General features: G+C 56.0%; 2 protein-coding genes across 4 annotated transcripts; one reads left to right on the top strand and one right to left on the bottom strand.

Annotated features, from left to right (window-relative positions):
- Nucleotides 1-1,205: 1,205 nt before the first annotated feature.
- Nucleotides 1,206-3,506, bottom strand: CEP20 (centrosomal protein 20). The gene is made up of 5 exons (XM_081338182.1): nucleotides 3,268-3,506; nucleotides 2,888-3,085; nucleotides 2,582-2,666; nucleotides 2,043-2,182; nucleotides 1,206-1,305 (listed from the first exon to the last, which is right to left on the bottom strand). Exons 1-4 carry the CDS (start codon nucleotides 3,293-3,295, stop codon nucleotides 2,056-2,058), a joined length of 438 nt encoding a protein of 145 aa, XP_081194308.1. The 5' UTR covers nucleotides 3,296-3,506; the 3' UTR covers nucleotides 1,206-1,305; nucleotides 2,043-2,055.
- Nucleotides 3,507-3,926: 420 nt separating this feature from the next.
- LOC308674029 (multidrug resistance-associated protein 1-like) lies at nucleotides 3,927-26,513 on the top strand. Of its 3 annotated transcripts, none has more exons than XM_081338176.1 (32): nucleotides 3,927-4,069; nucleotides 8,259-8,435; nucleotides 8,824-8,949; nucleotides 9,182-9,319; nucleotides 9,809-9,934; nucleotides 11,572-11,633; nucleotides 11,970-12,101; nucleotides 12,646-12,873; nucleotides 13,240-13,417; nucleotides 14,263-14,424; nucleotides 14,537-14,629; nucleotides 15,147-15,350; nucleotides 15,443-15,589; nucleotides 16,179-16,266; nucleotides 16,562-16,634; nucleotides 16,827-16,953; nucleotides 17,284-17,460; nucleotides 17,589-17,756; nucleotides 17,935-18,112; nucleotides 18,272-18,353; nucleotides 18,926-19,037; nucleotides 20,083-20,290; nucleotides 20,956-21,266; nucleotides 21,353-21,552; nucleotides 21,638-21,764; nucleotides 22,243-22,344; nucleotides 23,117-23,263; nucleotides 23,663-23,821; nucleotides 24,201-24,367; nucleotides 25,517-25,711; nucleotides 25,801-25,913; nucleotides 26,311-26,513. In XM_081338176.1, exons 1-31 carry the CDS (start codon nucleotides 4,019-4,021, stop codon nucleotides 25,907-25,909), a joined length of 4,554 nt encoding a protein of 1,517 aa, XP_081194302.1. In that variant the 5' UTR covers nucleotides 3,927-4,018; the 3' UTR covers nucleotides 25,910-25,913; nucleotides 26,311-26,513. The 3 variants fall into 3 exon arrangements, with proteins under 3 accessions (XP_081194302.1, XP_081194301.1, XP_081194303.1); XM_081338175.1 differs by having other exon boundaries at nucleotides 18,899-19,037; XM_081338177.1 differs by lacking the exons at nucleotides 25,517-25,711; nucleotides 25,801-25,913 and having other exon boundaries at nucleotides 18,899-19,037.
- Nucleotides 26,514-26,522: the final 9 nt, after the last annotated feature.

Below are 26,522 nucleotides of genomic sequence, written 5' to 3'. Positions count from 1 at the left end.
TAGAGGGGTCCAAATGCCTGACTGCCCCATGTGTGAACCTGGTTTCTCTGTGTCCCACAAGCCAAGCCAGATGTTGTCAGGCAGCGGGCCCCACTGGGCTGAGTTCGGGTCCTACGGTATCCAACCATTCAAGCTTGGCAGTGATGAGCAAGTTCTCTTGATCAGCCAAAGTCTGAGATAGACCCTGCAGGGAAAATCGAGGGATCCAGAGGATTGGCAGCAGCCTCCACCTCGCACGGGCGCTACTTTTGAGGATCTGTGGGCTCACATCACACGCCTTTCGGAAGATGGGCAGCCGACCCCGTTGGAAGAGTTGTGAAGCTGTTTTATAAATATCTGCACCTCTCAATGGCAACAGCTTAAAAAGGAGTGGAAACCCTTTCCCGGCCTTTACGGGGCTGGCTGACAAGCAAGAATCCCCAGCAGGGGATGATTTATGGGCAGGAGAGGCCGAGCTGGAACGTGGAAAGAAGGGCGGCTTCAGGACACCTTGCAGAAGCTAAGCAGGCCGCTTGGTGGACAGAAACTGCAGTGGGGGCTCCTCCTCGTCTTGAAGGGAAACATACTAAAGAAACCAACATGCATCGCAGAAGTCGACCAGACTCTGATTACATCAGGAATAAGCTGGAAACTTGAAGCTATCAAAGGAGACTCTCCTCCAGCTGAAGTAGCAGATCACAAGGCCAAGCCGCTCTGTCCTGTCCTGGAGGCAGTTCTGGACAGGCAGTGACCACTACCTCATGGCCAGAAAGGAAAAGCCAGCTGCTGGCTGTGTTTACTATCCCAGGATAGCTGCAGATTCGCCTTCCTTGCATTGTGAGCGTGCCAGATCTGTTAGTTGAGTTGCAACAGATTAATGCCTGGGAAATCAGTTTGGCCTTGACTGTCACATGCTTCTCAAAAGAAGTCTTACATTGCTGATTGCCAAGGCAGACTGAGGGGTTTCCCCCTCCCTTACAAAGCTGATTTGTGCCTTCCTCTAAAAGGAGGAACTAGCACAGCCTGTTTGAAGGTTTACTGTGCATTGTTATTTTACTGTGCTGTTCAATGCCCAGATTACTTAAGTGCCATTGACTCAACTTTTACCTATTACACAGATCTTCTGTGGGGCGATCTGAAAGAAACATTGAATGTATAAATGATTGTTGCCCTTCTGAATCAACCATTTTTATCGGTCCAAACAGATTACCACAGTAATAAAACAGCTGCTACTCATAAAAAATGCAGTTAATTTATTTATGAATGCCTTGTCAACCGGATGTATCTTCAAAAGCCTCACACCATGTTCCGAGTCTGCAAGAGTTTCTGAAATTTAAGATAAAGCCGTTAACACATTACTATCCAAGCACAAACTGCAATATGTCACTCAAAGAAAAACAAGTGCTGTATAAAAGAGCCTTGAAGAAGACTTGGCTCTTCACCCAGATCTTTTGTGAGGAAGACCCATTGTTTTTTTTATTAAAGAGTTTTACAAAAAAAGATTTTACAATACATATCCCCAAAACCCACCCACCCCAAACCACCCCCCTTCCCCCCCACTTCCCAGAGCTAAATACAGGGTTATAGATATAATAATCATATTCTAACTAAAAATTATCCATAATATAAAATTAACCAAATTCATAATGTGCTTTAACTCCCCTTTAACATAGATACATACAAAGTACTAACACTAAAATTAATAACAATATCCCTCTAAAATCTACTCATAAGCTAAATGGAACTTTTTAGTCCCATATTTATTCTGAATATAATCTATCCATCTCCTCCACACTGAAATATATCTTTCTTGTGAATGATCCTTCAAATAAGCAGAAATCTTAGACATTTCTGCAAGATTCGATACTTTAAACACCCATTCTTCTATAGTAGGCAAAAGGAAGACCCATTGTTGATTGATTTTTTTCTGTAACTTGTGAGCTGCCCAAAGTCACTGGGAGTCAGGCAGCACAGATGTTAGCTATTATTAGCATTGTCATTATTATTATCATTATTATTATATTATTATTATAATATTTTTCACATATCTGTGGGTGCTGTACCCATTTGGCTGCTTTAATTAGATGGCTTGCTGGTAGTCCACTTTGAAGGTGCCAATGAGGGGGCTCTGGGGAACGTGTGTGTGTGGGGCTTCTCTTCATTGCCTTGCAACAACTGAGTGAGAATTCCATACAAAAGTGGCCTGTTAGAGAGAAAGAAAAGGAACCCAATGCTTAAAACGGAGTGAGCCGGAGTGGAGACTCTGTGAAGGGGTTCCTTTGTAGGTGCCTACTTCAGTGGGGTCTGCAGAGAGGGACCCCAGGAGGGGAAATAAAGGCACAAGATAGAGTCACCGATCAATCGGGCTGAGTTCATTGCACAAGAATGACATTAGGATGGGTTTATCATCCTCTGCAACCGCCCACCGGGCACTTGCATCAACAAACTTCAGAAATACCGCCGTGCAGATGGGAAAAGGGTTACTTTTATCCAAGAGCACAAAAATGGCCACCGCCCGCCTGCAAATGCTTTGGGATTTAGACTGGGTGGCGGCCAACGTTGGGACGAGGGAGAGAAATCTCGGGAGAGCCGGTCGCCTTACACGGATCTGCTGCTGGGGTCCTCAACCACGCGCAGCTCCTTGGCGAGGAACTCCCGGTCCAGGGGGACTTCGGGCTGGCCGGACTCTGCAGCACACAAGGGGGGGGGGGCGGCTCAGCTGCCCGGGCGGAGGAAGGGGGGACGCCGGGGGTTCCCCAGCCGGAGAAGGACGGGGGGGGGGGTTCCCGCCCGCCAGGCTCTTCCCGGAGCCCCTCTCGGCGAAGGCGGCTCGGGCTTCCGAGCGGACGGCCTCCCGGACCTCCGCTCCCCCGGGCCCCCATCCGGCCCGCCGGGGAATCGGCCTCACCGGCCAGGAAGACGGAGGCGCTGGCGTTGTGCCGGTGGAAGCGCAGGTACTCGCGGATGAGCTCGTTCAGCAGGAGGGTCTCGCGGGGGGCGGCGGGGCGCGGCTCGCCCGGGTCGTCCAGCGCGGCGAAGACCTCGGCCCGAACGCGGGCCCGCACCTGCTCCAGCGCCCCGCGCCGCGCCAGCGCCTCCTTCAGGGCTGCGCCGAGACAGAGCGGGCGCCCATCAACAGGGCGGCCCCAGCGCCGACCGCCCCCCTCCCTCCCTCCCTCCCTCCCTCCCTCCCTCCCTCCCTCCCAGCGACCCCGGCCAGGAGGGCTCCGGACGCGCCGCCCCGCCCCGCCCCGCCGACGGGACGACAAACCGCCGCGCCGCCGTTACCCGCTTTCAGCTCGGCGACGGTCGCCATCTTGGGAGGGGCGGGGCCGGAAACCCGCGAGAGACCGGGACGGCGACGCCCGGAGCGACCGAAGCCCGCCCTTCGCCCCCATTGGCCCGCACCCGGCCAATCGCAGCGCGGGCTGACTCAGCAGCGGCGGCGGAGGGGGGAACGCTGAGTCAGCGTGCGCGGGCTCGCTGGAGGGCGCCCTCTGGCGGCGCTGCCCGGGCTCTTCGTGCACACGCGCGGCGCTGCCCGTATGGCAACCGCGGCCGGGGGCTGCTCGGGCGGCGGGAGGGGCGGGGCGGGGCGAGCGCATCCGGCGGACCGGTGCCGGGCGCTCCCTCGGCAGGCGAAGCGGCTTCCCACGGGCCCCTCCGGGCCGTCCCCGCAGGAAAGGGGGCGCCCGCGCAGCGCCTCCCCCGCCGGGGTCCGCGGGCGCTCCCGGGCGGGCGGGGGTCCCAGGGCAGCGGGGCGGCAGAGCGGGGCGGCGGGCGAGGAGGCTCGCCCGGGGAAGCCCCGGGAAGAGACGCGGCGGGGCGAGCGGGGCGTCCCGCGCCCCCCGCCGACGTGCCGGGCATCCCTCCCGCCTCTCCGCGGCCGCCGCGCCCAATCAGCGCCCGCCCCCGGCGCCGCCGCGCCGCCCCCTTCCCGCCCTCCGCCGACCGTCCGCCGCGCTGCGAGCGGCTCGGAGCTGGCCGGGAGCAACCCGCGCGGCCGCCTCGCCGCCCCTGCCGCCCGGCCCCCGCCTCCATGGGCGCCCCCTGGCTCTGCGACGGCCCCGCCGGCTCCGCGCCCTTCTGGGTAAGAGTCGCGGGCGGGCCGGGCCACGCGGCGGGCGGGCGGGCGCGCTCTCCGCGCCGGGATGCGCTGCCTCGAGCGGGGCCAACGCGGGCCGGGCTGCGAGCCACCGGAGCCGGGCGGGCTTCCGCTCGGCCGCCGGCGGGAGTCGCGCTGCAGCCGGCACTCGTGGGCTCCGGGCGCGCGGGGCCGCCTCGCTCCGCCCGGAGCCCCTCGGGGCCGCTTCCTGGGGAGGGCGCGCGCGGGGGAGGCCGCCGCCCCGCGCATCCTGCGAGGCGCGCGCAGAGCCCGGGCTGGCCTCCGCGAGCGGGGCGGGTGGGCGCTGTCGGCCGGCAGGGACTCCCTTCGGCGCGCTTAGCCCGTGGCGCGGCTGGGCGCCTCCCGAGAGGTCGCCCGGGCGAGCTGAGCGCGCCCTTCCTCCCCCGCAGAGGCGCTCGTGTAACGGGCGGGCCCCAGGAGAGCCGCGGCCGGAAAAGCCGCTTTCGGGCACCGCTCGGGTTACCAGGGCTGTTTTGGGTGGGAGGGAGAGCGCTTCCCAAGGCGGCCTCTTTCTCTTTGGCCGGGCTGCTTCGCGGGGAGCCCGGTCCTCCCAAGGAGCGGGCCTGTTTCGGCTGGGATCGCTGGGGTGCGTGTGTGTGGCCAGGGCCGTCTCTGGAAGGACGAAGCACCGGCTGGTATCCCGGTGCAAATGGGGAAGACCCTGCAAGGACAGGGCCAGAGGCTGGGGCCGGATCTGAGACTTGCTCACCAGTTTCCCACCCCCACCCGACCAGTTTGAGGAGTGGGCAGACCCAGCCTGCTTCCCACCCACCCCCTGCAGCCTTGGTGTCCTGTTCAGGTCTGGAAAGGGACCCAGGATGGCGCTTGTGATGAAGATAGAGCCTGGCACCCTGAGTCTGGGGCGAAAGGTGGTCTCTCCCTGCTGCTTCCTGGATGCGGGCATCAAGCCTGGATCCTCCTGTGAGGCCTCCCCCCAGGGCTGCTGCTCTCGTCCCAGGGCCTTCCTTGCCTTCCCACCATGTCGGCCTTTAAGCTGGTCAGGACTGTTAGCAACTCCTTGGTTTGCAGGCAGCCGTGCAATCAATATAAGTTTGGGTGTCTAGCTGCTGGGTTTTCACCTTCGGAGAATGCACCGCTGCATATTTCCCCCTCCAGCAGACCTGTTGCGTCTTTCCAGCCACCCTGACGGTTTTCCCAATGCCCAGTTTCCCCACCCCCATATGGTTAGCCGCTGCTGCGGGCATTGAATGTAGCACATCTAGCCAGGCCTCTGCAACAGCTCAGAAAGCAGCTGGCATTCACAGTCCTGCATGCCTCGACCTGCAAGGATTCCCTTTGCTTGAAGCAAGAGAGTAGATGGTTGCCAGGGAATTGTGCCCACTCTTTGTTTATGGCAAGAGAGCTAATGGGAACAAAAAGGTCGCTGCTGCTCCCAAACCAGCCACCACCTTAAAAAGGTCTGCCTGGGCCAGGCTTGGTCCAAGACGTGACCAAATGGCCTGAGAGATGGAAGTGAAAAGGTTTCAGACTGAGGTTTTCCGATGGGAAACATTGTTTGGAAGTTCTGCTTGCCTGAGGGCTCAGTTATTCCTCTGGTCCCAGATCCCCATCTCATTGCGGAAGGATCCTTCTTGGTCAAAGTTGCTTTCCTGGGACTTTGAATGGAGAGCCAGGCTGCGGGAGAGAAAATCCTACCCCCCTCTGCGCCCATTTTCCACTGTTCAGAAAAAAGCCATTTACGGGTTGTGGGAAGGGGTACAGAACAGGTTTCTCTTTCGTGGGCTGTTGAAGATTGTATAGCAAAGAATCTGTGAGGCCGCCCCCCTTCCCTTCTCTGCATGCGGCAGCCTAGAACGGGGGAAAGATGGCTCCAGCCAGGCTCATTGTAGGTTGGACCCTTGTGGAAACGGGAGCTGTTATATGGTGCTGATTTCTGGACAGAACAGGTTTTCAAGTGTTTTGTTTTGCTTGGCCTCACCTAATGATTGAGCTCCCTGCCTTCTGACTTGCTTGGGAAAACGGTTTCATTTTTAAAGCATCCAAGCAAATACTTTCATGCTTCTGAAGTCTGCCAACAATTGCAGAATCTTGGCTTTGCAGTGTAAAAAGTGAGTAATAGCCACATTCTGAGTCCCAAATTCTGAGAAATCTTGGGAGGGTGGGCAATTGGTTGACTTTCATAGTGGCAGTTGAACTCCCAGTATTAAAAGTGAGAGGTAGAGAAACAGGATCTTGGTTATCAAATAATCAGTGATTCAGAAACGTTGACTGTCCTCAACTTGTGGGCATGTGCTTTATTAAACGGCACAAAATCGCACATTGTCAATATGAGAAAATGATTTCCATTAATCTCATGCTACTTGAAAAGTTTTGCCAGACGTTCCTGCCTGTTTTTCACACTTAGACTTGTTTTGTCTGCAAAATACGGTATTTCAGTAAATTGTAGCTCTGACTAACCAGAGTTGAATTCCAGCAGCACCACTTTTGTTTAGTACATTTTAAGCAAAACGGTAGAGGACAGGAAGGCCTGGAGGAACACTGTCCATAGGGTCGCGATGGGTCGGACACGAGTTCGCAGCTAACAACAACAAGCAAAACGGATTCAGGCCAAACAGCCCATGAATGGCCACTGCTTGCTTGGGGCTTTAGTTAAGAGGCTTTTGCAAAACGAAACTGAATTGGCATACATGGTCAGTAGATCTGATGATTTGTAATATTTTTAGGGATTGCCCATTTGAAACCCGGAGAGCTCTGCAAGCAGCAGAATTTGTTTTGTTTGCTTCTCTTGTGTGGCTTTGGAGCTGCCCTCCACTAATTCAGTGGGAGAGGGCCTGCAGGAAGAGCGGGTGGAGCTGCTGGTGCTTAAAAGGTGCTGTCAGTCCTGGCTTTGCCACGGGGGGGGGGGGGGGGAGAAACTTGTTGTGCTGTGGGTTTGTTGTGGTCAGGTTGGGGCATGAAAGCTGCTGGAGTGTCCGTGGGTGTTTGTGGCTGGGTGGGCGGAGGGAGTGGCCCCACTGCCTCCTGACTCATCTTTGCCTTAACTTTGAAGCAGGAGCCGGGCAGGGCGAGGAGCAGCTGGGTGCAAAATGCTTTGCTAAATTTGGCGGCTGGAAAGTTAAGCGAGTCACCTCAGGTCATCCCCGAAAAGCCGGCCAGTGTGACAACGCACTTTCTCCTTGTTATGGTCGATTTCTCCAAGCATTTTGCAAGCATTTCCTCCCTTCGCACTGTGTGCAGACCCCGGGTTGGGCCGAGGTTCCTTGGCATTCCTGCTCTGCACTTCTGTGTTTCGACCTATCTTTAAAATCTCTCTCCTTTAAAGACATTTTGGTCATCATCCCCACCAGCCTCAGTTTTGGGATGAAGAGTCACGCAAGGTCCCCAGGATGGCTCAGGGCTTTTTCCCAAAGAGTCTGACTTCGGCCCCTTCCCCGTCGCTTGACTTGGTTGGTGGGCGATTCCAAATCGTGTGAAAGGCCCCCAGCCAGACATGATGCTCAGAACAGCCATGTTTTGGCTTAGAAACATTTTTTAGTTGGGGGGGGCTTTCATAAGGCCCCCTTGACAGGCCTCCCCCTTCCCTTGGCTGATTCCTAAGTTGGTGGGAACTTTTGCCACTATAGTAGCTCCCCCATTGCCACCCTCCTTTCCCAATTAAAAATAGCCGTTAATCTCTCTGCTGGGGATCTGGAGAGGCCACCAAGAGAAAGCTGAGCTAATCTTCTTACCGCATTTTTGGGATTGCTGAAAAGAAAAGGAAGAAGTGGGAGTGTTAAAAATGCAGGTGATGCTTTTGAACGGAGGCAACAAGGAGGCGTCCTCCACCCCCACCCCTGCACACCAAGCTTTTTCCCTCCCCTCCTGGGGGGGGCGCAGCCTGGCCCTGCAGGATGCACCTGTGGAATTGCCCGGGCATTGGGTGAGCCGGTATTTCTTCAGAAGTGAAGCTAGGTGGGAGAGATCCTGAGTGACCCTCCAGGCAGGACCCCCCCCAAAAAAGGTTTGGGCTTCTGGAACAAGGCTGCCGCATGAGTTTCTCCTTGACGGTGGGGCTGAATTGATTTGCATCCCGGCTAACCCCCTCCCCCAAATCTAGGCAAAGCGAGCCAAGTCCTCCAGATGAAAAAGGGAAATCGGTGAGCCAGCCTGGCCTCACCTCCCTTCCCCACCCGATCTCTCCACTTCTGCACAGGACTGGAACCTGACGTGGCACACGGAGCGCCCGGACTTCACACCCTGCTTCCAGAACACGGTCCTTGCCTGGACCCCCTGCCTTTACCTCTGGGTGGGCTTCCCCATCTACTTCGCCTACCTCCGCTGCCATGATCGGGGCTACATCCAAATGTCTCACCTCAATAAAGCCAAAACAGTGAGTCGGGGCTGGGCCAGCCCTTTGCAGCTGGAAAGCCAGACCACCACCCCCTCCCAGCCCTGTGGCTTGGCCCACCGGCTTCTTCTTCTTCTCTAGTGCTGGTGGCGGGGGGGGGGTGTTTCTGGAGGAGGTGGGGCTTCAGGGGAGTGAGGGTGGCTCACTCACACATCCTTCCTCAGCCCATGGAAGCCTGCAAAGAGGGGCCTCTCCCGTGAGACTGTGTTGCCCAGGGGAATGTGGGAAGGGTGGATTTTAATGCAGGTTTTTCCTTTCTCAGTTTTTTAGACTCGGTTTGCCTGCAATTCTGTTGGCCTCTGCATCCTTGCTTGGGGATTTCAGCAGATAAATAGTCTGTCCCTTGAAAAACGCCTCTCTTGTCTTGCAGACCTTGGGCCTCGTCCTGTGGCTGGTCTGCTGGACAGACCTTTTCTACTCTTTCTGGGAAAGGAATCATCACGTAGTACGAGCTCCAGTTTTTCTAATTAGCCCCACCATTTTGGGCATAACAATGGTAAGCGAGAGTTACTTGGATTATTGGTCTTTGTGCATTTTTTTATCCATCAGACTTTCTCTCTTACAACCGCTAGTGTGGCCAGTGGCGACTGCGAAGCAGATCCCGCCTTGCAAACCTTGGGTCTCGCCTGTTCCAGGGCGGAGTGAGCAGCTGTGATCCCGGGAGAGCTCTGGCTCTGCGAGCCTCCATTGGCAGTAACAGTCTATCCTTTTGACTTCCCTATCTGTAGCTGCTTGCCACGTTTTTGATACAGTACGAGAGGATCAAAGGAGTCCAGTCCTCAGGAGTGATGCTGCTTTTCTGGCTGATTGCATTGCTGTGTGCGGTCATCGTGTTCAGATCCAAAACGATGCACGTCTTGTGCCCGGTGAGCGCCAGCTTCTTGTGGGCAGATTCCTTGGGGAGCTGGAGGGACAGATGAACGAGGGGGCCTGCAGTTAACGGGGTGTCGAACGCCCGATGGTCTTGTGGCTTTAGAGGCCCTGAATTGACCTCTTGGGGTGTCATTGGAGGCCAACCCAAGCCTTGCTTTGAGCTGACCTGTCCTCTGGGAAGAAAGACCCCTCTGCCCACCCTGTGGCCGGGGTTGAGGGCAGAGCTCGGGGGGGGGTCCTTCCTCGGTGATCTTTCGAAGACTTTCCCTTGGGGCTTCTCCAATTGAAACGCTCAGTGTGGTGAGGCAAGCACAATTTGCATCTCGTAGCAGTGAGTTTCCTCCGTTAATTCAGTCCCAGGGCAGGTCCAACCGGAATTTCCTCTTGGACAACGGTGAGCCCTCTTATTAGGAAAAAAGGCGCTGATATTCCCAAATCAGGGCAATTTCATGAACTTCACTAAGTGGCATTTTGATTCCCAGGATGCGGAAATTGACGTCTTTCGCTATTCCACTTTCTGCATCTACTTCGCTTTGGTGCTAATTCAGTTTATTCTGTCCTGTTTCCCGGAACGTCCACCTTTATTTTCCGAAAACGTTTGTGGCCCGGTAAGTGTTAGCGCAGCAATCGACCAAGTGAGTCATACTTGGGTGTTTAAGTAATGTGTTTGCTTAACTAAACTCCTTTTAATCTTTTGCTCAATTGCACATAAACAACTTTTAGCTATTCACGATCGCTTGTCCAACCTCAGTTGCTTGAATTTCCAGCCTGCACTACCATTGTTGACTGTGGTTTGTGTTAGTGACTTGTTTTTTAAAAGATTGTTCTGTTCCTTTTCATTTGTGCACACAGTCAAAGTTTTGTATTGAGTATGAATGAGGCTCCCAAATTAGAGAGACGATTTTGGGGAAGAGTCAAGGATTTTAGGGTTGTTTATTTATTTATTTATTTATTTTAATTCCATTTATATCCCGCCCTTCTCCGAAGACTCAGGGCGGCTTACAAGCTTAGCAGTAGCCTTCATTCTATGTATATGCCTGCTTATTAGGGCTTTCACACACACCCCAAGCGGCATTATTACAAAGTCAGCTTATTGCCCCCAACAATCTGGGTCCTCATTTTACCTACCTCGGAAGGATGGAAGGCTGAGTCAACCTTGAGTCAACCTTGAGCCTGGTGGGATGCGAACCTGCACTAATTGCAGGCAGCTGGTGTTACTTAAGGAGGCATTAGCCCACTGCTCCACCAAGACTTTTAGTGACTTTTCTGTGCAAAAGTGATCTCTTCCTCCCATTGTGAAGTATTTGGAGAGAGTGGATGCCTCTCTTGAGGAATGCCTACAAAGGCAGGAGGGTCTGGCCAACCTCCTTGCATAATCTCTCAGATTGTGGACTTGAACCCCTAATTCTGCTCCCAGTTGTGGACTATTTTTAGAGTGTGATGCAGCTGGTGGCTATTCGGCCCTGAATTCTGCCTTTGCTGTGCTGGGCTCCAACTGCAGCTGCAAAACCAGAAGGGAGATGGATAACTGGCTGAACGTGGCCCCACTGGGATCATACCTTGACAATAAACAAATCGTGGGCAGAATTTGTCCCAGGGTCTCTGAGGGCACGTTCCCTTCTTGGGATAACCAGCTTTCTGCTTCATGAACCAGTTACGTTTTTTGATCTTGTTGACTCCTTCAAGCAGTTAAAGAGTTAGCCACGTCTCTGCAGCAGGGGCAGAAAAAATCCCCTTTCCCATTTTTTATGTTCCCCCACCTCCCGCTCAAGCAGTTGACTGGATCAGCTCCCATACCAGAGATTTGCAGAGAGACTCACAAAGCTTGGTTTGCTGCTGAGCAGGTCAAGGAAGGGGATTCTGGGGAATTCTCCGCAGCGGGTGGAGAAACTATTTTTGCAAAGGGGCATTTTTAAGGACTGCCTGAAGCAGGATTAGCATGGCAGGGGCTTCAGAGAGTTGTAGTCCTACCAGGGTGCAGAAGGCTGGTCTGAATGAGGAAAGTGTGTGGTCTCTTGCAGTGCCCCCACCCCACCCCGAGTCTCCTTCGCATCTGGAGGGAAGGGGTTGAACCCTGAATCTGATTCTGCTTTAAATGGGCTCTGAGAGACTGAGCTGGGGATGTGGACACGGCTGCCCTGCTTCGTGCTTGCAAAAGCACCCCGTCAGCTGTCTGAAGGCCATTAGAGAGCCGGTGACTCGATAACCAGCTGAATCCTTTCTCTCTCCCCCCCCCCCCCCGCAGAATCCTTGCCCGGAGTCCGGGGCTTCCTTCCTCTCCAGGATCACGTTTTGGTGGATCTCAGGGTAAGGAAACAGTTGTTTCTATAGACATGAGATGCTTCTTGATTCTTCAGTCATGGCAGGGGCTGAGAGGGGACTACACCTCCTCATTGGCTGGAGATTCTGTGGGTAGGTCCCACTTACCTGAAGGGCACCAGGCCGGAGAAACCTGGCTGAGCCGACTAGTCCCTTGGAAGGCAAAGTGGCCCTCTGGATCCGTGGGGAGTCTCGGGGTGCCCTGATGCGGTTTCTCTGAATGGGTGCCCTTGCTGCTGGTGGTCAGAGCACCCAGCCCAGTGGGGGGGGGGGGTTGCAGCCCTTCTGTGTGACTCTGACGGCAGAACTTCCTCTTCCCCTCAGGCTGATGATTCACGGGTACCGGCAGCCTCTGGAAGCCAAAGATTTATGGTCTCTAAACAAGGAAGACTCCTCGGAGGAGGTGGTGCCCGGCTTGGTTGCCAACTGGGCCCGGGAGTATGCCCGGGCCAGGAGGTGCGTGTTGCTCACAGTGCTTGGCGCTGGTTTGAAAATGCTGGGGCTTCGGGAGGGACCCCTTTTGTGCGATGCTAGTCAAATGTTCACAAAAGCATTGTTGGTTTGTTACCTTACTCCTTTCACGGAGAAGGCAAACGTGGGAGGCGGGAATGAATCCTGCCTCTGCCCGTCATTTGGTTTGGGTCCTTTAAATAAAGTTGGTGATGACCGACAGCTCTCCAGGTCTCCCAATGCTAACTGGGGGCAAGGGGGTCCCTCATCCTTCCACAGCACAAACAAACTTGTGGCTGCTTTTCCCAGCCGACGCTTTCGGGGTGCCTTGAGATGCAGCTCCCGTCCCGGCTGGCCTTTCTGAGAGTTCTTGCTCTGATCAGCCTGGCTGTGATGTGCTGGCTCTGCTCCAGAAGTGTGGTGGTGCTGGAGGGATCTGGATCCTAAATCCACCCCGAGGACCACTTTTGGAGGCTGAGGATGACACGAGTGGGTGTTTGGGTAATGATCCCGAAGAAGCCTCCACGCCCGCATCCTTCTGCCCCCGCAGGCTTCCGAGCCCCATTCTCTACTCGCCCAAGAAGCCGGCCAGAGGGAGCGGTTCCAGCTCGGACGTGGCGGAAGAGGCAGAGGCCCTGATCCTCGGGCCCCCCACCAGGAGCAGGGATCCCTCGCTCTTCCGGGTGCTCTACAAGACCTTCGGCCCCTATTTCCTGATGAGCTTCCTCTTCAAGGCCTTCCATGACCTCATGATGTTCACAGGACCCGAACTCTTGAAGTGAGTGCTGGACCCCCGCCCTGCCCTTCACCTCTTGGTCGCTTGTCAGTTGGTCCACGGCTTGACTGCTTCATCGTTCCCTTGCCGGGGCTCCTCCTGGGTGACAAGGCTGAGCCTGGGATTCCAGCCATTGAATCCCCTCCCCCCAGTGTTACAGACTTCTCTGGCCTTTGATGTCGTGAATTGGAAGCTGTTTTCTGTTGTGCTTCCTTTGCTGCTTTGAACCTTGCAGGTGTGTTTGTTTTCGTCTCAAGAGGTTCTCAGCGCCCAGCAGTCTCCCAGCTTGGGGGGGAGAGGAGGAGTTCTGGGCCGGCAAGTCCCGGCCTGTGGTTCCTTCCTCCAACCCCTCCGCCTTCTCCTTCCTAGGCTGCTCATTAATTTTGTCAATGACAAAAGCGCCCCCATCTGGCAGGGCCTCCTCTACACCGCCCTCCTCTTCGTCGCCGCCTGCCTGCAGACGCTGGTCCTGCACCAGTACTTCCACATCTGCTTTGTGACGGGCATGAGGCTCAAGACCGCCGTCATCGGGGCCATCTACCGAAAGGTGTGGGGACGATAGGGACACACGCCCTGCGGCCCGGTTGCCTTCTGCTTGGGGTGGGGCCGCCTTGGTCCTTGGCCAGACGAGGGGATGGGGAGCTGCAGCCTGCAACAACCGTCCCTTGTGCGATTGCCGCCCCAGAAGTAAAGGGGCAGCCACTTGCCTGCCGAGACGGGAATGCTCAAGCGACCAAGTGCAGGAAGGAGGAAGCGCAAGGCGGGGGCTTTCCTCCCTCTTCTATTTGCAGCTATTTTAAAAGACGTCTTTCCTGAAACAGGGAGGAGGGGTTGTTTGGAGGACGGGGGGGGGCATTTCATAGTCGTGGCTTGCCCAAATCACTGGGAGCTGAGCTGGCAACTCATTAGCTGCAGAAGTGTTTGATGACTGTCTCTTAAAGGCTCTGTGGGCATCAGACTCTTTCTCCGATGCTCACAGTGGGCCCGATTGGCACATAACTGGGTTGTGACCTCCCCAAAGAGAGACCCCCGGCTCTGTCTGCCCTCTCCCCGTCTCCTCTAGGCTGGCCCTGAGATGAAGCTGAGGGAATTTAATCATATCCAAGCCACAACTCATGGTTAATGTTAACTCTGTTGAAAATGTAGCAAAATTTAATTAGGATGAAATGTCACACTTGCCCCAATTCCCCCCCCCAAAAGAGCAAAGGGAATTTAGTGTAGCCCTCACAGGGATTATAAGATGCCTTCCTAAGGCTTGTTTTGGCTAATAGGGCCTCCAACTCAAAATCCACATTAGGCTTCCGAGTTCTCATTCTTGTTGTGGGGAACTGCCTTGATGCTTAAGCCTACCCCCACACACATACACCCTTGTCTGCTGTCTCTGCTGCCAAGGCCCTGGTCATCACCAATTCAGCACGGAAGACCTCTACGGTGGGGGAGATCGTCAATCTGATGTCAGTGGATGCTCAGCGCTTCATGGACCTGGCGACGTACATCAACATGGTGTGGTCGGCCCCCTTTCAAGTGATGCTCGCTCTCTATTTGCTCTGGCAGGTACGAAGAGCCCCCAGGTCCCTGTGGAAGGAGCTCCCCGAGGTCTGGGAGGGGCATCCCACAAGGCCCTTCTGGTTTGTGAGGCCTGATGATCCTCTGATGGTCTCTTCAGAATTTAGGTCCCTCCGTGTTGGCTGGTGTGGCAATCATGCTGCTTCTGGTGCCCGTGAATGCTGTGATAGCAGTGAAGACCAAGACCTACCAGGTGGGGGGCCCTGCCATAACTGTCGAGTGGACTCTGCCTCACTGCACTGAAGGTGTGGCCGTCTCTCCCCAACTTGGCCACAGTCCTTGGCCAAGAGGTAGCATTGCCTGTTTCCCCTTAGGTTTTGATCTGTCTAGGTCAGTGTTCCTCAACCTTGGCAATGTTAAGATGGCTGGAATTCCCCAGCCAGCAGTTGAAGTACACTTCCATTAAAGTTGCTGAAGTTGAGAAATGCTGGCTTAGATCACTCAAAGCTGCCCTTTTAAATGCAAGAACAGCCAAATCGCCAAACGCCAATGGAATGCAGCCATCCCCCGACTGAGCTGATTGAAAATTGGCTCCCAGAATCCCAGTTAACTGCACCAAGGTTATGGGGATCGGAATCCAGCACGGCCCAAAGATCGTGGTCCAGGCTTCTCAGTGGTCCAGCCCAGAGCTGCACAGCTGCAGTCAAACCAGGATTTGGGCCACTGTGAGGCGTGTCCTGACAGACCTCCATGGCCACCACTGGTTCCAGGTAGCTCACATGAAGAGCAAGGACAGCCGGATCAAGCTGATGAACGAAATCCTCAGCGGGATCAAAGTGCTGAAGCTTTACGCCTGGGAGCTGGCCTTCAAGCGGAAAGTCCTGGAGATCCGGCAGGATGAGCTGAAGGTCCTCAAGAAATCTGCATACCTGGCGGCCATGGGCACCTTCACCTGGGTGTGCGCCCCGTTCCTGGTGAGTGTTTCCAGGATTCTTTAGCAGCTTCCCAGCTCCCGTCAGGTGCATCTCCCTCTGTACGTGACTCCCCCTGGCCTGCTTATTCCTAGGTTGCTTTGTCCACCTTCGCTGTTTATGTGTCCACTTCGGAAAAGAACATCCTGGATGCCCAGAAAGCATTTGTGTCTCTGGCACTGTTCAACATCCTGCGGTTCCCCCTCAACATCCTTCCAATGGTCGTCAGCAGCATTGTGCAAGTGAGAGTCTTTGGGCTCTGCCATCTGTGAGGGTGGGGGCCAACCAGGGCTTGAGACTCAGCGGGGGCAGGAGCTTCCTGGGGGGGGGGGGAAACGAATGTCAACCAGCAGAACAGGCTTCCTCCTTGGTTGGAGGTCTCTAGTGAGTGAGCCCTGCACTGAGCAGGGGGGCATTAAAATCTCCAAATCCCTCCCAACTCTGCAATTCTAGGACTCGGCCTTTCTGGGGTGGGCAGCCCACTGCGCCCCTTCCTTGTTGGCCTCAGAATTTCAGGGCTCAGGATATACCTATCTATTGGGTTGTGCCTGATGGGGGAGGAAAAGAGACACTGAAGGGTTGGCTTGCAGTTGGCCTTCTGTAAGGCTGAGCTTCAGGGGCCGCTGGGAATGGGGTGGGGCCTTCATTGGGCAGACCGGCCTCCTGCTTCCAAGCAGGCAGAGCAGAGGGCAAACTCTCAGATCTCCTGGGGCACAGCAAGCACTGAATTTCGCACTTGAGTTTAGGCACTTTGTGGGAAGGGGGAAGGATTGGATGGAGGGGGGGCAGGGACATTTGTCTGCTCTCACCATCATGGGATCGACCATCCAGGCTAGCGTGTCCCTGAAGCGTCTCCGGGTCTTCCTGTCCCACGAAGAGCTGGATCCTGACAGTGTCGTCCGGGGCACCCTCAAGAATGGTGAGTTTGGCATTATCAGCAAAGGGGTCACTCGGGATCCAGAGCAGCTGCCAGATCCCCCCCCTTTAAATTCAGCATTGCTCATTGGAAACTTCAACATCTGCACCGTCACCAAAGTTCCCAGTTTGTGATGTTCAGCTAGGTTGGCCTTGTAGAGTCTGGAGGTGGAAGGTGGGCAGGGAAGCCCAGAAAAGCACCCCTTGGGCAGGGCTGGGGGGGTCCCCACCTCTGGCAGCTGCCACCCTCGGCCATCTCCATCCCGCTCAAGGGCCCCTTTCCTTTTGTAACCCACTAGCGGGCAGTAACAGCGTCAGCGTGAAGAGCGCCTCCTTCAGCTGGTCACGAACAGAGCCCCCCGTGCTGAGCAAGTAAGGCTCCGGATTGCACCCCCTGCCCGCCCCCCTTTTTGGCTTTTGGCTCTCCGGCTGCTCTCCCAGAGATGGGCCTCTCGGGGGCCCTGGAAGTGTCTGCCCTTTCTGAGCTCCCCCTTTTGCCCCAGCGGTCAAGGCTGCCCTGGCCTTCCGGGGGTCGAAGCTGAACTGGCCGCTCCTTTCTTCCAGCATCAGCTTTGCCATCCCGGACCCTTCTCTGGTGGCTGTGGTGGGCCAGGTGGGGTGTGGCAAATCTTCCCTCCTGTCGGCTCTTCTGGGAGAAATGGAGAAGCAGGACGGACACGTCTCTCTTAGGGTGCGTGGGATCGGTGGGGTGCCCCCAGGCAGGCAGAAGAGCTTGGGGGCGCTGTCTGATGCTCCGGCAGAGGGAGGGGCAACTCTGACACGTGGCCCATCGGCAGCCCGTTGGCCCCCTCCTGCCTTGACTGGAGTGGCTCCCTCCCTCGCGGCGGCCAAAGGGAATTCTGGAGGAGGGGTGGGCAAGCAGAGTTCTCCTGCAGGGGCTTTCCGTGGGGCTGCAGCTGCTCTCCCCTGGTGGAAGATGTGGGATTTCGGGGCAGCAGCATCGGGCCAGCTGTGGGCTGCCTGGAAGGGAAATTTAAGGGGGGATTTCTCCTCTCGGCAGGGCTCCGTGGCTTTCGTCCCTCAGCAAGCCTGGATCCAGAACGCGACCTTGCAGGAGAACATCCTGTTTGGGCGGGAGCTGAACGGGAGGCACTACCGGCGGGTGGTTGAGGCCTGCGCGTTGCTGCCCGACCTGGAGTTGTTCCCTTCAGGAGACCAGACGGAGATTGGAGAGAAGGTACTTGACGGGGCACCACTCGTGGGTGCTCACACAAAGCCTAAAATCTCTGTGTGGTGCCATTTCTTCCACACGTCCTCTTCTGTGGCTCCCGCCTGGCCCTGAAAAAGCTGCTCTCTCTTCCTCAGGGGGTAAACCTGTCGGGTGGGCAGAAGCAGAGAGTCAGCCTGGCCCGGGCCGTCTATGCCGACGCTGACGTTTACCTGCTGGATGACCCCTTGTCGGCCGTGGATGCCCATGTCGGGAAGCACATTTTCGACAAAGTCCTCGGGCCAAAGGGCCTCCTGAAAAACAAAGTAGGTGTTCAGAAAGCTTGTGCCTCATCTTTTTGCACCCTCTGGGAACTCGAGGGCAGTGGGGAGGTCGACACCGACCTTTTCGCCGTCTCTTGGATATTAAATTGCATTTTCTGCCTTCGATGGGTACAGCAGACCCTTTGACCTCCCTGGTTTTGCTTCTTCCTTCCTGCCCCAGACTCGGATTCTGGTGACCCACGGGGTCAGCTACCTGCCACTGATGGACACCATCATCGTGCTGTCCAAAGGGAAAATATCAGAGATGGGGTCGTACCAAGAGCTGCTGAAGCAAGACCGGGCCTTTGCAGAGTTCCTGCGCACATACGCCGGGGCGGATCACAACCTGGCTGGCGAAGGCAAGGAAGGGGCACTGGCGGATGTAGATGTAGCCACTGTCCCACTATTGTATTGGTGGTCTTCCCCCCCCCCCGCCCTCCGTTAGCACCTTTTGCCCTCTTTGGGTTTCTAAGGTTGGAAAGATCTCGGCAGATGTTGCTGTTCTCTAATTCCTGCAGAAACACCTGGTCTGGTCACAAAGGAAGAGAAGCTGCTGGAGAACGGGGTCCTTGCCAGCGAAAACTCGGTCCAAGTGAAGAGGTGGGCAAAGCAGGCGGCCACTGGGGCATGTCTGCTTCCTTTGCTCCCAGAGACTTTGAGTTCCACCTAAGCCAGGAACAATCCCCCCCCCCCGCATCTGCTGCTCCCCTCCTCTCCTGGCCTCAGCAGGTGCCTCACCTCCAGCTGGGGCCCCTGTTCAGTTGCTGGCTGTGGGGGCTCCCACAGGGAGGGCAGGGGGTGTTCTGTGTCCTGGAGGCAGACTCTGCTCCAGCACAGGGAGGAGATGCCTGATCGGCCTGGATCTTTGGCCTGGTTTTTCCTGCCCTCCCTGCTGCCAGAGATGCAGGGAAGCCTTTGGGGGAAGCCCCCTTCCGTGGGCAGGGGTGGCTTCTCAGTGGCCTCTGCTCTTGGAGGGGCAGAGCACCCAGCCCCAGAGGCCCCCGCCACTGTCCCAGGCCTTTGCAAGCAGACTCTTGGATTGGAGCCAAAGTGATGCCTGCATGATGGGGGGTCTTTGCAGGCTGGGGGAGGGGGGGACCTGTGGAAGCCGGTCTGGGTTCAAGAGCGGCATGTGGACCTTCCAGGCAGCTCAGCAACTCCTCAACCTACAGCAGTGAGACAGAGACGCCCCTGGTGCAGAACAGCCTGGCCCAGAGCCAGAAGGCGTCGGATGGAAAGAACGCCTGGAAACTAACTGAAGCGGACACTGCCCAGACGGGGAAGGTAAGGACCCAGCTACCGCCTGCTCTGTCTTTCGCTGTTTGTTCCCATTTAGCAGCAGCGGCAGAAGGCCACAAAAGAGGAGCTGTTCCCCTTGAAAAGCCCCTTGGTGGGAACAGTGAGGGCTGGCCCTGGTGAACGGGGAACTGCCTTCCGCCCCCAGAGAAGGAGACTCAAGACGGCCCTGCCATAAACCGGGGCAGAGAGGCCCTTCCAAGGTTTAGCTAATGTGTCCGAGAGCGGTCCAGGGGCCTTGCTGCCATCCCTGGCCGGCCCTTTATTGGGCGATTCAGTTCAGGGATTAAATGCATTCCTTTATTCAGGGATAAAGTTTTTCCATCAGTATTTATGTCAACAATAACTTGGCGCTGTTGGCTACCTGCTGATCAGAAGCGCTTCACAGTTGAACGCAGCTGGCTGGGTGTAAACAGTGAATTGCTGGGGGTTGAATGGGCTGTTTTCTCTCTGGAAAAGGCTCCCGGCTGGAATTCGGACAGCTGGCCCCAGGCCAGGTTCCAGTGTCAAGTTCAGGCCTTAATTCCTCCCTGCCAAGGTCGCGTTTGTTTGCCTTTCCTCACTGGGAGATTGTGAAGTGGCCAGCCGGAGCAGCAACTCGCGCCTGCCCTCGCCCTGCCCGGCCCCGTCTCGAGCCCCCCCTCCCCGGTCAGGGACATTGGCACTCGTCGCAGACATGGCTGCCGCCAGGGGCACCACTGCCTTTGTCCTCCGATCAGCCGCCACAGAGTGTGGGCCAGGCGTCGCCTCCTTGGTTGAGTCAGGATCTTTTGGGGGACCCAGAAGGAGGGGAGGCGGTGAGAGCGGCAACCGCCTCTTGTGCTGGCCGTCCAGGAGGGAGCCTGGATGGACCGAGGACGACAGTGGGAATTACAGGGGGGGGTGGAGCAGCAGTGAACCCCTCCCTCCAAGCCTTCTGCGACCAGAGAAGAGGGGAGCCACTTGTTGGGGCAGCAGATTCCCAGGCTTGGGGGCTGGAAGGGTCCTGGTGGAGCCAGGGGTCCTCCCTGTGATGGCCACTCGTGTGTCGCAGGTGAAGACGACCGTCTACGGGGAGTACATGAAGGCCATCGGGCTGGGCATCTCCTTCCTGAGCATCTTCCTCTTCCTCTGCAATCACGTGGCCTCCCTGGCGTCCAACTACTGGCTCAGCCTGTGGACCGACGACCCCGTCCTCAACGGGACGCAGCAGCACACCAGACTGCGCCTGGGGGTGTATGGTGCCCTGGGAATCTCTCAAGGTTGCCCCTCCCCCCCGATCCCTGGCCTGTCTGACAGGGCTCCAATGTGGCCCTGGGGTTTGGTTCCCTCCTGGCCTGCAGCTCCTCTGGGCACATCCCCGGGAGGGAGGGAGGGAGGGGCTCCCCTCCCCCCAGGTGGGAAACCTGTATTTTGCTGGCACAGAACTCACGAGACTTCCAGATCTGTATCATCTTTCGAAAGGGAAGGTCTGTTGTGGAGCACGATGAGATGGACGGGACGGGGGCAGAATTGAGGGGAGGCTGCTACGTGCCAGGCGCTTGCCTCGTCTTCTCTGCTCCAGGCTCCTTGCAGCCTGTCCAGCGAGTAATTTCTGTGGGCCCTGATCTGGGGCTGGCGGTGCAGCATCCTCACAGCTGGCACAGGGCTGGGTGCCCAAAGCTGATATGTGCCTTTCGCCCTGCATGGGGTATTTCTATGGTTGGGAAGCAGGTCTGAGGCACGTCGGCAATGCTGGGGCAAGAGGCTGGCGCTCTTAAAGGCATCCTCTGCAGGCCAGACGGGCAGGGCAGCCTCTTTTGTTGGGATGGGCGACAACGTGCAGCCATGGGAACTTTCCAGAATGCTCTTGGGCCCCTGATGACCCAGATCTCATTGTTAGGTCGGGTTGACCTTCATGGGTGCTTTGGCCTCTCGCTTCCCACAGGCGTGGCTGTGTTTGGCTACTCCATGGTGGTTTCTGTGGGGGGGATCTTTGCTTCCCGACGCCTCCACCTCGACCTGCTGCACAACATCCTGCGGTGCCCTGTGAGCTTCTTCGAGCAGACGCCCAGCGGGAACCTGGTCAACCGCTTTTCCAAGGAGATGGATATCATCGACTCCACCCTGCCGCAGATCATCAAGATGTTCATGGGCTCACTCTTCAACGTTCTGGGCGCCTGTGTCATCATCCTGCTGGCCACGCCAGTTGCCGCCGTGGTCATCCCTCCCCTGGGACTCATCTACTTCTTCGTGCAGGTAGGGGCTGCTCCTGGCCCTTCCTGGGGCTCCTTTCCTGCTTCCGGGGTGCCTTCTGACCGCCGGACCTGTTTGTGCGTCCCCAGCGGTTCTACGTTGCCACCTCGCGCCAGCTGAAGCGCCTGGAGTCGGTCAGCCGCTCTCCAGTCTACTCGCACTTCAACGAGACGCTCCTGGGTGTCAGCGTCATCCGCGCCTTTGGCGAGCAGCAACGGTTCATCGGGCAGAGTGACCTGAAAGTGGACGAAAACCAGAAGGCCTACTACCCAAGCATCGTGGCCAACCGGTAATCCTGATGCGGGCAGGACTGGAAAGCGGTGGACACGATGTTCTCTGCCAGGCTTTGACCCCGCCTTCTCTGGCCCGTGCAGGTGGCTGGCCGTCCGGCTGGAGTCGGTGGGCAACTGCATCGTACTCTTCGCAGCCCTGTTTGCCGTCATCGCTCGCCACGGCCTGAGTCCGGGGCTGGTGGGCCTCTCCATCTCCTACTCGCTGCAGGTGGGATGGCTGTGGGGTGGCTGGCTGGCTCCAGCCCTGCCTTTTCGTGAGCCGAACCTCCTCGGGTGGGAGAATGCATCCTGCTTTGGGAGAGATTCTGGAAAAGGGGGGAATGTTACAAATATAATCGCACAGATAGGTGCCTCTCGCACAAGTGATGGGGGGTCCTCCTAGGATTGGCTGACCAGGAGGAGGGAGCCCCTGCCCCCAGGAGCAGCCTAGCTCTTCTGGCCCCTGAGAACCAGTCCGGCCATCGTCTGGTCTGGAGGTCTGCCTTGGGCCAGGAGCCCTTCCCTGCAATCTCGCGGGGCTGCGTTCACCTTAAATTCTGGCCCTTGTCCACGAACCCCTGCTGGCGGCTGGCTCAAAGATGGAGCTTCTCGCGCCTCCCCGAAGGTGCTGCCTGCTTCTGCCCTTCGGGTGATCAGACTCCTCTTGGGTTGAGGGGTTCACCAGCAGCGGCGCCCTTCTTTTGCAGATCACCACTTACTTAAACTGGCTGGTCCGTATGTCATCCGAGATGGAGACCAACATTGTAGCTGTGGAAAGAGTCAAGGAATACTCGGAGAAGGAAAAAGAGGCAAGTCTCTGCTCACAGCCGGGATTGTGTTCTTTGGGCACAGAAAGCTGAAGGGCCCCCCTGGGACATGCCAGTGTTGGCGTTCCTCATTCTCCCAGGAGCAGCTGCAAAGGGGTAGGGGGCAAATGCAGCCTCACGGAGCTGCTCAAATGCTGGGCTGGACTTCAGCCTCCATCATTGCAACTCCAGCGAAGCTGAAGGCCAGATGAGCGGTCCACGACCCCCTCAGTCTTAGGCCAGGAACAGATTCTGTGCCCCCCCCCACTCACTCTGTGGTCCCCAACTAAGAAAGACCTGCACCCTTTCCCATCCTCACTTCCTGGTAGATGGTTCCTTCAGATAGACTGCCCCTAAAGAGGAAGGTTCCATTTGGCTGATGCTTAGGAACCATCTGCAGTTGGCGGAATCCTCTCTTTCAAAGTCTCTCAAAATAAAACCTCAGACTCCCCCGTGGCTTTGTCACTCAGCATGAGCCTGGGCCACGTCCACGCAGGAGTAAAGGAGCCGCATCCCAAGTCTCCCCTGCATGCAACTTGCAGAGCAGCAGCACGCTCTGGTGGCCAAGAGAGGCAGCACTGTGCCTTGGTCCATTTGTTGGGAAACCCCTGTCATTTCATTTGCATCCTCCAGAAAAATATCCAGTGGGTGGTGAGAGGCCGAGTGTTGGGTAGGGGGATTGGGACCGTGGTTTGAGCCAGTGGGTGGTCTTGGGAAAGCCCCTGGACCGCAGAATGGCTGGGGCGCATGAGAGCCTGATTGCTCCCTCTTTCAGGCCGAGTGGACCTCTGAGCGAGCTGCTGCCTGGCCTGGCTGGCCTCAGAAAGGGCGGGTGGAGTTCCGGGGCTACAGCCTTCGCTACCGGAGTGACATGGACCCCGTGCTGCGGGACGTCTCCATCGTGGTGCACGGTGGGGAGAAAGTGAGTCCCAGGCAGCTGTGTCTCTGCAGTATGGAAGGTGGGGGAGAAGGCGCCTCCTGGCACGTGCGGGCGAGAGGGCAGCAGAGAAGCTGGTGAAGGCAGGAGCTCCTTCCGCACTCACCTGGACCATGGGAAGCAGCATAGATAGCATGCCCCCCTCCGAGGGGCTCCTATGTGGCAAGACCCCCTCAAGATCCATAAGGAGAATTGTCTCTGCCTGCAGGGGTTGGGATGGTCCGTCCCGTGCTGCCCACACATCCTACGATATCCAAAAATGTGCCTAATTCATCTTGGGAAGGGCTGGCCCCAGAGGGAAGGCTGGGCCCCGTTTCTGCCCCAGCTCCAGCCTTTGTAGCTGCTTCTGCTGCAGCCATTCTGACTGCTCTCTGGCCCCGACAGGTGGGCATCGTCGGAAGGACCGGGGCCGGGAAGTCCTCCCTGATGCTTGGCTTGTTTCGGATCAAAGAGGCAGCAGAAGGAGAGATCCTCATTGACGGGGTTAACATTGCCAAAATCGGACTCCACGACCTTCGCTTCAAGATCACCATCATCCCCCAGGTTGGGAGTTGCTGCCATGGGACCTGACCTTCTCTGCAAGGTCCCTTCCCCCCCCTCCCCAAATTGGAGTCCCATTTAATGGAATCAGTTAGGAGCAGTGAATGCATCCAAGCAAAGACTTGATTTGAGCCGGTGGAAAATGCAAAATCCAGCTGTCCCTTAGTGGTGCTTTTGCAGCGTCAGACCACTTTGAAGATTTTAAGCTTGGGGCAGTTTTAGAAAGAGGGGAGGAGCTGCCCCATGAAACAGCTGAGGAGCTTTGAAGGAGCGATGACCCCTGGAACACAGTCTGTACTCCACGATGTCCTCCAGAACCATTTCTGGGGTGGGAGGGTTCTCTGCTGCTGCAAAACTCTGCTGTCCTCTCTCGCCTACCTAGGATCCCATCCTGTTTTCTGGCTCCTTGCGCATGAATCTTGACCCTTTTGACCAGTATTCTGATGACGACGTCTGGATGTCATTGGAACTTGCTCACCTGAAAGCCTTCGTCTCCTCCCTTCCTGATAAGCTCCTCCACGAGTGTTCAGAAGGTGGAGAAAACCTCAGGTAAGCTGAGCAACAAGGCTCCAAAGCCCCCAGGGATTTTTCCACGCACAAGGACGCGGGTGTGTTAGGCATGTGTTTAAGAGCACGGTGCTGAGCTTGGCAAAGTTTGTTTGCCTCCAAACTCTGGCTCTGCCAGCCGTTCGTTAAACTGGCAGTGCCAAGAAAGGATCTGCTCGCATTGCTCGTTTTAGCTGGTCTCTGGCTGTGTGCCCAGCCCTCCACCCAGGACTGATTTACAGGCTGAAGAATCAGGTGAGATTCTGGCTGTTTGAGAAGCTAGGAAGAAGCAGGTGGCCTTGCCTGCTGGCGAGAAGCTTAGCCTTCCAAAGCAGCCTTGTCTTGACACGGCGCCAGGAGGAAAACAGTGCCTGGTGTTTACCTGGTTGAGTCTCTTTCCTGAGAGGAGGGAAGGCGCGCAGTCCTCCACCCACTTGAGTTTCAACTCAAGGACAGGCTGACTCAAGAGTCGTTAGAGATAGTTGTGTTCTCTTCATCGTGTTGTTATGGAGGATCTCACACCAAACTGATAAAAGATAACCTTTATATATTGTACCAATTTAATACTTCTGGTAGGATAACAGAGAATGCTTTACTTTTTTTTCTTAAGATATTTAGTTCTTTTTTCTTTGATGCTCCTTTTTTCCAGTGGATCTTTTTCTGGTTTTTTTTGGTCCCATTCTGAAATTTAATTGCCAAAAGGGGGACAGAGAGAAATGGAGTTGCCCATTTCTGGCTGCAGCCTTTTTGTAAATGGAGGATGCAGTGAATGTCTTAAGTATTCAAGGAAATTGATTTCTGACATGAGCTGTAATCTGGGGCAATTTTTGCTACTGCCTGGAAAATGCCAACTTGAGCTGTGCCTTACAGCTGAAATGATCTGAGTGCAGCAGATCCAGGCAAACATCCCCACCCTTTTAGGAGCAGCTGTGAAAAGCCACTTTTGAGATAAACAGAAGCCATTTTCTGAACACATACACACACACACACACACACACACACAGAGACAGCACCATATCTCGACCTGCGACTGGGAGAGAGGCAGAAGGACGCACTCGGCCTCTGTTTACAAAACCCTTGTTGTGTCTAAAAGGGCGGAGCACCCGGCAGGTGGGTCCTTTGGCCTCTAATGTGGCCTTCTCTGTCTCCCAGCGTGGGTCAGCGGCAGCTGGTGTGCCTCGCTCGGGCCCTGCTGCGCAAATCCAAAATCCTGGTTTTGGACGAAGCCACTGCAGCGGTAGACCTCGAGACGGACAGCCTGATCCAGTCGACCATACGGACACAGTTTGAGGGTTGCACTGTCATGACAATCGCACATCGCTTGAACACCATCATGGACTACACAAGGTAAGGCTCCACGGATTGGCCCGGGGCGGCCCTTGTGGAGGGAAGGGAAGAGCAGCACCAGGTGATGGACAGGGCTGTTGTCCTTTTAGGGTGATCGTCCTTGAGAAAGGCAGAATCGTGGAGTGCGGAGCTCCTGCTGACCTCATTGAGAGCAGAGGCCTCTTCTACGACATGGCCGAAGATGCCGGCTTGGTTTGACCAGGTGAAGCCGGCCTTCTTCTCACACACACACACACACACACACACGGCCAGGGAGAAACACAGGCAGGCTGGCAACATCTGCCAGGAGCCGAGATGTCGGCCCCATTTTACACAAAGAGTGGCCCCTGGACAGTAAAGCAGCTGCTCCCTCTCCCTCCTCCTCCTTCGAAGGGGAGGGGCACGGCTGCTTGGCGCGCAGAAAGGGCTCCCCTGATTTGAAGGACCATCTTGCCGGATTTATCTGTATTTTCTTTTATTCTGGTGATGGGAGAATGGATCAGAGAAGCTGTGAGATTTTCAGAAGCAGCCTTTCAGTTTTTTAACAGCTTCATTCAAGAGTTGCAGCAGGTTAGATACTGTTATAATGTGAAAAAGCAAAATTGTTATTTCCTCCTTAGGGCTGGTTCAGCTCCAGGCGCTGCTCATCTCTCCTGGTGTTGCCTTGTCACATTTTAAGTGAAGGAAAGTCCTTCGCCAGCTCGGGAGTTCAGAACCATCCATTTGAATAATGTGGAACTTTTTTTAAGGGAAAACAGCCCAGACATCTCTTTTCATAGAAGATAATTATTTAATTTTTGTAAATAAATTTCTCTAAAATTGAGCAGACTGA

The sequence above is a fragment of the Vipera berus genome, assembly GCF_964194415.1.
Source record: "Vipera berus genome assembly, chromosome: 13".
In the NCBI taxonomy this organism is placed as follows: Eukaryota; Metazoa; Chordata; class Lepidosauria; order Squamata; family Viperidae; genus Vipera; species Vipera berus.
This window is presented reverse-complemented; position numbering and strand designations above follow the sequence as displayed.

Coding starts and splice junctions, on each gene's coding strand:
- CEP20 (XM_081338182.1), bottom strand. CDS start 3,295: ATGGCGACCGTCGCCGAGCTGAAAGCGG. Junction 3,086..3,267: donor CGTCGCCGAGCTGAAAGCGG/GTAACGGCGGCG, acceptor GTCTCGGCGCAG/CCCTGAAGGAGGCGCTGGCG. Junction 2,183..2,581: donor GACCCCAGCAGCAGATCCGT/GTAAGGCGACCG, acceptor TCTCTCTAACAG/GCCACTTTTGTATGGAATTC.
- LOC308674029 (XM_081338175.1), top strand. CDS start 4,019: ATGGGCGCCCCCTGGCTCTGCGACGGCCCCGCCGGCTCCGCGCCCTTC. Junction 20,291..20,955: donor TGCCCTGGGAATCTCTCAAG/GTTGCCCCTCCC, acceptor CGCTTCCCACAG/GCGTGGCTGTGTTTGGCTAC. Junction 23,822..24,200: donor AGATCACCATCATCCCCCAG/GTTGGGAGTTGC, acceptor TCGCCTACCTAG/GATCCCATCCTGTTTTCTGG.